This window comes from Pseudocercospora fijiensis, assembly GCF_000340215.1.
Source record: "Pseudocercospora fijiensis CIRAD86 unplaced genomic scaffold MYCFIscaffold_1, whole genome shotgun sequence".
Classification (NCBI taxonomy): domain Eukaryota; kingdom Fungi; phylum Ascomycota; class Dothideomycetes; order Mycosphaerellales; family Mycosphaerellaceae; genus Pseudocercospora; species Pseudocercospora fijiensis.
The window spans coordinates 3,513,258-3,523,932 of NW_006921532.1; the positions used below are offsets into that span (position 1 = coordinate 3,513,258).

General features: G+C 49.4%; 4 protein-coding genes across 4 annotated transcripts; 1 reads left to right on the plus strand and 3 right to left on the minus strand.

The window, feature by feature from the left end:
- Positions 1-56: 56 nt before the first annotated feature.
- Positions 57-797, plus strand: MYCFIDRAFT_129238 (uncharacterized protein; the record flags this gene model as incomplete). The annotated part of the gene is made up of 2 exons (XM_007923011.1): positions 57-161; positions 198-797. The coding sequence occupies 2 exons, from the start codon at positions 57-59 to the stop codon at positions 795-797; spliced, it is 705 nt and encodes a 234-aa protein (XP_007921202.1).
- A 64-nt stretch (positions 798-861) lies between these two features.
- Positions 862-2,486, minus strand: MYCFIDRAFT_209655 (uncharacterized protein). The gene is made up of 4 exons (XM_007923012.1): positions 2,264-2,486; positions 1,784-2,076; positions 1,061-1,701; positions 862-996 (listed from the first exon to the last, which is right to left on the minus strand). Exons 2-4 carry the CDS (start codon positions 1,876-1,878, stop codon positions 986-988), a joined length of 747 nt encoding a protein of 248 aa, XP_007921203.1. The 5' UTR covers positions 1,879-2,076; positions 2,264-2,486; the 3' UTR covers positions 862-985.
- A 341-nt stretch (positions 2,487-2,827) lies between these two features.
- MYCFIDRAFT_209656 (uncharacterized protein) lies at positions 2,828-3,919 on the minus strand. The gene has a single exon (XM_007923013.1). It carries the CDS (start codon positions 3,855-3,857, stop codon positions 3,081-3,083), a length of 777 nt encoding a protein of 258 aa, XP_007921204.1. The 5' UTR covers positions 3,858-3,919; the 3' UTR covers positions 2,828-3,080.
- Positions 3,920-4,348: 429 nt separating this feature from the next.
- MYCFIDRAFT_209657 (uncharacterized protein) lies at positions 4,349-5,496 on the minus strand. Its single transcript, XM_007923014.1, has 4 exons — positions 5,207-5,496; positions 4,966-5,133; positions 4,622-4,916; positions 4,349-4,548 (listed from the first exon to the last, which is right to left on the minus strand). The coding sequence occupies exons 1-4, from the start codon at positions 5,228-5,230 to the stop codon at positions 4,499-4,501; spliced, it is 537 nt and encodes a 178-aa protein (XP_007921205.1). The 5' UTR covers positions 5,231-5,496; the 3' UTR covers positions 4,349-4,498.
- Positions 5,497-10,675: the final 5,179 nt, after the last annotated feature.

A 10,675-nucleotide genomic window follows, 5' to 3' on the forward strand; every position in this document is an offset into this window, starting at 1 on the left:
TCAAAGTCATCGATATCATCATTTACATGTTGTGACTTTGCTTCATCAACGTCAAAATGGAAGAGCACCGCATAACCTCGATACCACCCGCCATGGCATATCTTCCAGATTTCATCAGCGAAGAGGAGGAAAGCAACATCCTCCAGAAGGCAGGAGCATTCGTGGAAGCCAGATATCCCTTGCTAATAAACCCCCAGATTCCCTCAAACCGATGGATCAGCCTCGCCCACAGGCGACTTCAATCCCTCCCAGCTCGCCTCACCAACTCGAACACTTTAATCACATCAAACTCACTCCCCGACTGGCTCGCGATTCCCATCGTAGAGAGGATCCACAAACTGCAAGTCTTCGCCGACGCACCCCATGGAATCAACCACTGCCTCATCAACGAATACAATCCAGGCCAAGGAATCATGCCCCACGAAGACGGAGCAGCATACTATCCTGTCGTGGCAACAGTAAGTCTAGGAGGATCATTGGTCCTCGACGTGACCGAAAAATTGCAGCATGATGAAAACAACAACAAGAAATCATGGCGCATTTTTCAAGAACCGAGGTCTTTGCTCGTTACGACTGGTGAAGCTTACTCGGAGACTCTGCACGGGATTGCGGAAATTGAAGAAGATCGAGATCTCACTTCCGAGACGGTCGCGAACTGGAATCTTCTGGGCGATAAGACTCGAATCGAAGAGAAGGGTGGTGTGAATGTGAGGACCACGAGAATCAGTCTGACGTACCGAGATGTCAAGAAGGTATCCGCTTTGGGGAACAAGATTTTTGGAAAGCCCAAAACCTGAGGAGCAGGGATTGCTTGAGATACAAAATATGCAACGCTCGGACTGGGAACAGAGTGAGATTCATCAAAAGATTGCGCCGGATGCTATCCGGCATAGCTTTGTTGGAGTAGCAAGACTTGTCCGGCAGGTCAAATCAGGGCTGGACTTCCTCCACATCGACCATCCATATCATCATCATCATCATTATCTCAATGTTTCGCTATCCAATTACATCAGCCAACCCCAGCCCCACGGCATCCGGTCAATATCAGCTCAGTTCTTACACTCAGCCAGTCGCTGCTTGGCGAAATCACAGTTGACGACATTCCAGTATGCCTTGATGTAATCTGGCCTCAAGTTCTGATACTTCAAATAATAAGCGTGTTCCCACACATCCAGCCCGATGATTGGGAAGCCGGTTGCGTTTGCGATAGCCGTGCCCATGAGAGGACTATCCTGGTTGGCCGTCGTCACAACCTTCAGAGTGCCATTGTCATCAACCAGCCAGGCCCAACCGGAGCCGAAGACCGAGGTCGCGGCCTTCTCGAACTTGGCCTTGAACTCGTCGACAGTGCCGAAATCCTTCTTGATTTTCGCCTCGAGTTCGCCATCAAGTTTGGTGCCGATCTTAAGGTTCTTCCAGAAGAAACTGTGGTTGGAGTGGCCACCGGCGTTGTTGCGGATCCCGGTCTTGTTCACAGCTGGAACCTTGTCGAGGTGGGCAACGAGGTCATCAACAGCAAGTGCTGCAAGATCCGGCTGGTCCGCTAGCAGGTTGTTCAAGTTGTTGACGTATGCCTGGTGGTGCTTGTCATGATGGATTTGCATAGTACGCGCATCGAAATGAGGTTCAAGGGCATCGAAGGCGTAGCCCAGAGGTGGGAGTGTGTAAGCCATGGCGTGGGCCTCTGCTTGGACACCAAAGCTACAAGGTCATCATCAGCATCCGCATGACCGGTCATGTTTGCAGCATGAGAGATTATTGCCTGAGGCTCTACTGGACGTACCTTGATGCGATAGAGTCGAGTCTAGAAGATACAGTATTCATCCAGTTACCTGCTTGCAATCCCAGGGCATAGAGAGAGAAGTCTGTGAGTTGCATCTTTGCGGCGAGTGAGGGGTATGACCATCAAGGTGTGTTGAGAGGGTATGAGCAGATTATTTCCTATAAGCAAGCTGCAAGCGACCAGCAGCAGTGAGCCAGCAGGGGGATCAGGCTGCTCTGATAGGTGAAGTCGGGGTCTGAAGAGCCACTACTGAGGTGTGGTGTGCTTGACGTGTTCTCTGGCGGCGAGTGTGTCTTTATAAGAAGAAGAGTCAGTTGTAGCTCTGTCCGCACTGCAGCTTGCTCAAAGTTGAAAGGTTCTCTGCTTGTCATACGTCTCCGTACGAGCGGCGTCACACAGCATCGACCGCATCGGGTAACACGGCCACGGCCTTGGGAAGCTCTTCGATCCGATGTCTCCAAGGAAACGCTCCATGCTTACCACTGCTTTGGACCACTTCCAACAACAGGATCGATGGCGATTTGATCTCGACAGTCGCAGAGCAGCAACGTGTCCTTCCAAAAGATAGTTGATGATGAGAGAGAACGCAACACGAAGAGGTGGTAGTACGCGAAATTTGACCTCCTGCTGTTGTCCCACGGGGTAATAAATAATGATCGAAGTCGCGGAGCGGCATCTTCCAGGATCAGGCTTCAAATACGGTTTGGGGAACGCGAACGATTGGGTGGGGCTAGGTATACGGATGTGGAAAGGGGCCATACCATACTGACTTCACCCGTGCAGAATGTACTGGGCGTGAAAGGACTGGAAATCTCAAATCATATTCTGACAAGCTTCTTGGAATGAGCTCGACCAGGGTAAGGTGGTCGCTTGGCGTGATGTTTTGTGGCAGCGATGTGGCTCACCAACATTGCGTGATGAGGCTGACAAATTCAGCAAATATCAAAGAACAAGACCACTACAGGTGTTGCGATGGAGATTTACAGACGTTTCCAAACGACATGTTTCGAAGCTGATGGCGCGGCCACTGAGCAGACGGAAGGTGGCTGTCTCGTCTCGGTTTGAAACCAGAAGTGTTGGAAGAATATCTAATGCAACATGTTGGGTACCGAAACTCCTGTGCTCCAAGGCACGCTCTCATAAACATGAAAATCGATGACTGCCATCATCTTTCCAGCTCCACACAGCAGGGCGTTTACCGCTCGCATGCCTTCCATAAACGCCAGAACACCCGTCAACTTCGTCATGCATCCTCATTGGGGTAGGAGGCAGGGAGGACTGACCAGCCCATGAGCTTCTAAGCCGCTATCGGGAGGCTGGGATACTTGGCATCTCCAGAGGCGGACGCCTTCTCCTTCTCGCCTTCAAGTGCTGACTTCAGCTTCTCTTCAACAGCATTAGAAGGGTCGACGGGGTTCTTCATCTCAACATCGGCACCATCTTTAGCATCATCCGACTTGCTGGCCTCAGCGTTGTCGTACTCGCCATTCTTCAGACGCTCGCCGACCCACTTGCGGAGAGCTTCGATCAGACGGATGTTCTCCACCCACTGCTCCTGTTGCTTATCCTCTGCACCCTCTGACTGAGCAGCAGGGGTCGATGCAGAGTCCGAGCCTTCATTTTCGCCACGAAGAGCAGGGTCAATGCTACTGTTCCCCTTGCTCTTCGGTCGCTTGGCGTCGGATGCCTTGGGTGTGCGGCTGCCGTCTTCAGCGTCGCCCATCTCAGTGTCCTGCTGCTCGGAAGAGGCTGAAGGAGCTTGTCTTTGCAGGCGACCTCCGCTGTAGCGTCTGCCGTCAAGACCTTCGAAGCCGGATGCGAGACCAGATGCAGGAGCTGAGGTCGTGGTTGGGTAGCCAGCGCCGAGGTCAGACATGCCAGTGACAGCCGGGAGGCTTGGGTACATGTGGGCGCTACCAAAGCTGGCTCGGCTGTGACTGCTCATCGGAGAGTGACTTGAGCTGTTGTACGACGAGACGGATGCTGGGGTGAGAGCTGGAGTGTCGAGCGCGGAAGCGGATTGTGTCATTCCTTGCATGCCAGAGCTCGAGCTCATTGCGCCTACACCGCCCATACCGCCCTGATTAAGGTTGTTTTGGAAGTTTGGTGGGCTGTTGCTCGAACGATACTGGTGGCCTCCGATGCCGTAATCCCCACCAGCGAACTGAGTGTGGAGACCAGGCTGCTGAACACCAGCGGCGGCTGCAGCGTTGCCACTGTCATAGCCCCTGCTAGTCTCGTAAACGGTTGCCTGGAGCTGCTCGAGGAAGCGGTCGATGTCCTGCAGATCGTTCTTGGTGCGAGCGTTTGGAAGCGGGAGAGAGTAGCCGCCAGTCGCAACGCCTCCGTGTCCACCACCACCACCGCCGCCGCCGCCGCCCATGCCACCGCCGTGGTTGAAGGATTCGAGCAGGCTAGCCGTGTTGAAGCCTCCAGTATAGCCAGTGTTGTTGTAGCCGGTGTTGTACCCACTGCCACCAACAGGAAGAGGAAGAGCGTTGCCGTGCCCAAGTCTGTGTCCAACATCATAGTAATTGTTTGGGTCGATGGCGCGACGCTTGATATCGCCGAGGAAGTCGTTCAGAGCTTCGATGGCGCGGCGGCGAGTGTCCATGCTCTGGATGTCGGCAACGGCGGCGCTGTTGGGATAGCTGACTGAGCCGTAGCCGGCGTACTGGGTACCAGGCGCTGCGCCGTAGCCGTTGCTGCCGTTGGTCATGCCTGGCTGGTAGTTGGGGTAGGGATTTTGCATGGAGTCGTGAGCGCTGCCGGCATAGTAAGAAGAGGCTGTGCTGTGTCAGAGAGGTCGCGAGAGGTACGCAGAGGAAATTCACGTACGCTTGGCGCCATTCTGGATGCCACCGCTGCTGGCGCGTGCATTGGAGGCGTGCTGAGGCGAGTTCATCAGGACGCTGTCGTCGGCATGGGTCTTGACGTGCTTCTTCAAATCCTGCGGTCGCTTGAAGGCCTTGCCGCAGAAGTCGCACTTATGCGGCTTGAGGGGGACATGCACGCGGATGTGGGAGGTGATGTGATCTCGCTTGACGGTGGTGGTGCGGCATGCACCCCACTGGCAGGTCAAGTTGAGGTTGTTGGTGCTCTTGCGACCGACATGGCGCTCGCAGACGTGGTCCTGGAATGCGGTCAGTGTGTTGCGCGAATGGCGAATGGCGATTGCATACGTAGAGGGCTTCAGCGCTGTCGCATCGCTCACCGCAGCCTTGCCACTGGCAGGTGAGGTTGTCAATGGTCGACGACTGTGTGGTTTGCGGTGCCTGCACGGGCGGCGATGGCTGCGACGCTGCCTGCTGGGCCTGGGCCGTTGCGGCCTGCACGGCTTGGGCGACGGTCTTTGCGCATGTCAGTATACAGGATGTGAATGTATGTAACAGGTCAAGCTGTGAAGCAGAGCGACAGACGAACCTGCGGAGTAGAGTTGACGTCCATTCTTGGCGTGATGGATCTCCAGAGGGCAGAGGGCGGGCGGGCTGGCTGAGCCTGGCTGCGCTGCTGCCAAGACGTGAAGCTGTCTTGTTGTTGATGATGATTCTTGCCGGTGTGCGTCGATGTATGCCAGTAACTACTAATCCCCGGCAGTGCGCGCTGCGGACTCGACGCTGCACACAATTATTTCTGATGCCAGCGCCGATGGAAGAGCCGGCGACAGGGTGTGTTGAAAATGCGAACAGGCGGGATGTCGCGGCAGGAAGTTTGGACGCCGAGACTTTCAGTAGCGGGACCCAGCTCTATTTCATCTCCAGCGAACTCATCGGGCATCGGCTTGTCAGACGAGAGGGCGGCGGAACGCCAACTGTGCCAAGCGCCTGCCTCACTGCCTTCGCAAGTCCACCGCGCCTTCCGTTCCAAAACCTGAAACGAGCCACTCAGAGAGCGCTGCCAAGCCGCCATCCCTGCTGCCAAGAATCAAGCTGACTTCGGAGCTTCCCTCGCTCCCAGCTTGTGCTCCATGTGCATCGCTCGCTTTAGCACAGCGACTCTCCGCCATTGATAGTGCGCTCGTCAGCGCAGAAACGCGCACATGTCCTTGATGACATCTTCTCTCGGACTGCCGACCTTTCTGGCGCGCAGGCATCGTCCTGAGCAGGAGCGCCGTCGCAGCCGGCCCGTCGATGGGGTGATGTATATAATGAATGCCAAGACCCTCTAAACCACACCCCTCACTCCTAGATGATTCTGGGAATCTGGCACAATCTCGTGTGCTCGGAAGTTGGAAGCACGGCTGCCGCTTCATAACAACAACAACAACAACAACAACTTCATGTTCTCAGTAGCCCATGTACAACACGTGTAGATAGGAGTGAGTGCACGACAAGGTCACAGCACAGAAGAGAGGCAGAAAGAAAGGCGCCGCGCACGAAGGTGACCTCTGCAGCCCCCCATGCAACATGCCAAGGCCAAGACGCACGGAAATGAAGATCTCGGCCTCCGCTCTGGGCGTTTACCAAGTCTCCGCTCTGGGCATCGTTCAGAGTCTCTGGGCATTCCGCCGTCGTTCTGAACCTCTCCCTCTCTCTCCCTCTCCCTCTCTCTCTGTGCTCGGCCCTCAGCCCAGCAGGCGACGCGCGTAAGCCCCGCACTGCCTCGCCACACGCACACACAACCGACCCTTCCACCCGAAGCACACTGCAATAACACGTCGCTCCCCTCGTCTGCGCTGTGTTCGCTCAAGCCTCACGTCTTGCACCATGTCATCTTGCAGCAATCTTGTCGCCCATGCCCCACTAATACCCACCTTCGCGCACGTGGCTGCCACTCGAAGAGGTGTGTGGCGTATGCTATACGATGGTCTGTCACGCTCAACGACGAGGCGTGGCACAAGAGCCTACTGTAGCTTGGATACGAAGGTCTTTGACGCGTTCACATCGTGCTAGCTTTCGTCAAATCCCTTCCCATAGTCTCCAGCAGAAAGTCGGCATGCTTCTTCTGACTTGTTGGTAGGCATCGGCCTCCGTATCACAGCTCGCTCGCCACAACCACCCATATGTACATCGGACGAGGCCTGAGAAATAGCAGACACGGTGTCCACGTACAAAAGTGCCATGTTGTCTCGAATTCTCACATCCGGAAAGGATGTCGCGGAGACATGCAGCTCTTCTAACAGCGTAGCTGCCGTTACTGTGACTTGCAAAATGTCGTGCCATAGACCCGAATTAGCCGCCGTACGCACTTCGTATATAGTGCTTCGTGTAACTCGAGTTGTTATATAAAATGGGAGGCAAACTCGATCGATAGGAGTATATAATAGCCTTCTAGTACCGTAGAACGTTCCTTATAGTCTTCTTGTCTATATTGTCGCAATTTGTAGTAGTATAGCAAGTCCTAGGAGTTGTTTGCTTAGTAACTACGGTTGCTATAGCACGCCTACCTATTTAGTAGACTTAGGAGCTCCTTACCCTCTTTACAACTACCTCTTTATCTAATTATAATATTGCCGTCTATCTAAACCTCTCGAGGCGCTATATAAATAAGATTAGGAATACGTACGAGCTATTTAGCGTACCCTATTGTTAGGGCTAAAGAGGCTATACGTAATTAGTATAGCCTGTCTATATTCTAATCTCGACCTCTATTGCTACTAACTTAGCAAATCTAATAGGCTGCTTAGCCGCGCTAAATTAAACACTTAACTACCTAATTATATAACTATATTAAACCTCACCTCTAATATAATACAATATCTAACTCTAACTGCGCTATCCTTGTATATAATAAAGTAAAGGGATATAAAGCTATAAGAATTAAGGGCTATCGACTAATTATAATACAGGCGCGTCTTCCCTACTATAATAGGTAGACGTACGAGGTATTGCAGCACTGCCTCCGCTCTAAGTAATGTCGTTCCGAGTTCTTTACGTCTACTCTAAAAGACCTAGCTATGTCCGCTTCCGAGGGTTGTCCGCTTCCGAGGGTTGTCCGCTTCCGAGGGTTTGTTCTTATTATTATAAGGGCTATTATTGCTCGTAGTTTCGCTAGCCCTAATTAGTTAGGTTTAGCAGCCTTTAATTGTTAATCTTATCTTATCTTTTTAGAAAAAACACAGCTCGTCTAGTTTCTATAGGTAAAGGCTATTATAAGTGTAGTAGTTAAGGTTCGCCTCGCTTAAAGGGTTAGAAAGATCGAGGAGTAACCTATTGTCCGCAAGATCGACCCCGGCTAGCTTAGCTCTATAGTTTTGCCCTTAGTTAGTCTATTAGTCGCTTAATCTTTTAGGCGGCTTAAAGTTTTAATTAAAGTTTTAATTAAAGGTGCCTTAGGCTCGTAGTATAGGTAAGGTTGTCTTTATAAGTATAGTAGTAATAGTAGGTAATGTTTAGTAATAGCGGCGCTAGTCGTCTTAGCGCTAACTTTACCTTCCTCTAATTTCCTTCTTTAACTAATAATAACTCGGCAACACCGTTACTAATATAGCCGCGCCGGCTGCGCCGTTATAGCGCGACGCCGTCCTCGCCGATCGCCTAGGCCTCGATAGAATAAAGGAACAAGAGGAGGATCTAAATACTAGGAGGAGGGTCTTATAGGGCGTATTAGTAAAGAGGTAGAAGCCTTAAAAGAGCAGTAACTAATTAGCGCGTCGTAGCGCACTAGCGTAGTCTTATTGTCCTTTGCTAATAATTGCTTATAGCTAATTAGTTAGCTAATAGTACCCCGGGGGTAGTATTAATCCTAGGCTTAGTAGTAATATTATAGGCATTATAAGTTCTTAGCCTTCTTCGTGTTCTTTACGCTAGTCTAATACTTATCTAATAACTTAGTTATATCTTTAAACGAGTCTTTAGCCTCCTATAAGTCCTATTTAGGTAAATAGCCTTGCTACCTTAATAGGTACTCCTTCTTGCCCTACCTAGTCCGATGCTTTAGGATACGTTCTATAGACTATAGCTCTTTACTATTAGCTAAGACTTCTTCTAACTTAGTAGGCGCTTTATCGCCTTCGCGCTAGTAGTATAGTTTAAGGAGGGAGATATAGAAGGTGTTATAGATAGTATAATAAGGTAGAAGCTATAACTAGTAGGCCTAGCTATTGCCCTTCGGTTCTCGGATGCGAAATAGGCTAATATATCTTAGTGCGAGCTTAGGCCTTGTTTTACTATTAGGTAATAGGTGTTTGCGGATGCGGAGGTTCTTAGTGCTTAGTATAACTATATCGCCTTGTTTAAAGGTTATTAGCGTATAGTGCTTGTCGTAGTAGGTCTTTTAGTACTCTTAAGCCTTTATTAACTTCTCGGCTATCTTAGTATAGATTTCTCGTATCTTCTAAACCCTCTTAATAGCCGCTAGTATTTTAGGTACTTAACGCGCTTCCCTTTCCTTACGCTCGGCCTCGAGCGATAGGGGGTCTTATAGTATAGTAGCGTTCTAACCTATTATAGCTATATATAGTGAAACCTTAGTTAATAAGTAGACACTATTATTATATACGAATTTAGCTAGTTATAAGAGGTTAACCTATCTATTAGAGTCCTTATCGATATAGCTACGTAGGTACTGCTATAGCGTAGCATTCTACCTCTCTATTTAACCGTTAGTCTATAGATAGAAGGCTGTTAACAGCCGATGCTTTAGTCTTAGCTACAGGCATAATTCGCTCTAATAGTGCGATATGAATATCGAGCCCCTATCGGAGACTATCCCCTTAGGGGTCCTCTAATAGCTATAGAAGATGTTGTTCTATAGTGCTTTAGCTATATTAATAGCCGTCTAATCCTTCCGAGTAGGAATATAGCGAGCACCCTTAGTAAATCGGTCTATAACGACTAGTATAGCGTTAAAGACGTCTTTGCTTCCTCTTCGCTTAGTAGGGGGAAGACCTATAATAAAGTCTATTATAAGCTCTACAAAAGGCCTCTTTAGAATAGGGAGTAAAGACAACTCGCTAAATAGTAAGTGCTTTAGTACTTTAACTCGTTAATATACGGCACACGTATTTACGTAGTCCTTTATATCCCGCTTACTATTTAGCTAGTAGTATATACGCGATAGTAGCTCGTGCGACCTCTCTATACTATAGTAACCGGCAAGCTTACTATTATAGTATCGCTTAAGAAGCTCCTATCTAATCGATTGTTTAGCGGGGACATAGTATCTGCCCTTAAACTTTAAGTAACCTTTATTATCGATCGACTAGTTACTCTTACTAGATCGAGTCGTTCGCCTACTTATAAGCTTGTCGATACGTTTAGCAGCAAAGGCGTCCCTCTACTAAGCACGTAATAGCTTATCTATAAACGATTAACTATCCCTATTTGCAAGGTTATTTAATAGTACCCTCGCTATTAAACGAGGTACGTATTATATATATCTAATAGCACTAGTAGCCGGATTAACTATATTAGTGCTTTAATCGCTATTACTATATATAGCGATATCGACTAGGGAGTTATTATAACTTCTCCTATCTATGTCCTTAGCCCTTGCCTTAATACGCACTATTAATATAGTAAGAGTATTAATATGCTTTAAGCTGTCGCGGAGTCCGGTAAGCCGCTTATCCTACGCGTACTTATTAACAATACGGGCTATAGCAATCTTATACTATAGGGTTAGGAACAAAGAATTAATATATTAGGTCTCGCTATCGTAATTAGGTCGCCTCGATAGGCTATCGGTAGGATTACTTACGCCTAGCTAGTATAATATATTAAAATCAAACCCGGCGAGGTAGACGGCCTATCTAGCCTATCGACCTATAACCCTAGTAACCTTAGTAATGCTACGGAGGTTGTTATAGTCTATATAGACCTATATTGTATATTAAGCCCTATCGAGGTAGTACCTCTAGTACTTAAAGGCCTCGATAATAGCTAAGAGTTCTTGCTCGTAGGTCTCGTAGCGACGTTCTATATCGATTATCTTCTATAAAAAGAAGGCAAT

Coding starts and splice junctions, on each gene's coding strand:
- MYCFIDRAFT_209655 (XM_007923012.1), bottom strand. CDS start 1,878: ATGCAACTCACAGACTTCTCTCTCTATGCCCTGGGATTGCAAGCAGGT. Junction 1,702..1,783: donor CTCGACTCTATCGCATCAAG/GTACGTCCAGTA, acceptor ATGACCTTGTAG/CTTTGGTGTCCAAGCAGAGG.
- MYCFIDRAFT_209656 (XM_007923013.1), bottom strand. CDS start 3,857: ATGGGCGGTGTAGGCGCAATGAGCTCGAGCTCTGGCATGCAAGGAATG.
- MYCFIDRAFT_209657 (XM_007923014.1), bottom strand. CDS start 5,230: ATGGACGTCAACTCTACTCCGCAG. Junction 4,917..4,965: donor ACAGCGCTGAAGCCCTCTAC/GTATGCAATCGC, acceptor ACCGCATTCCAG/GACCACGTCTGCGAGCGCCA. Junction 4,549..4,621: donor CATCCAGAATGGCGCCAAGC/GTACGTGAATTT, acceptor CTATGCCGGCAG/CGCTCACGACTCCATGCAAA.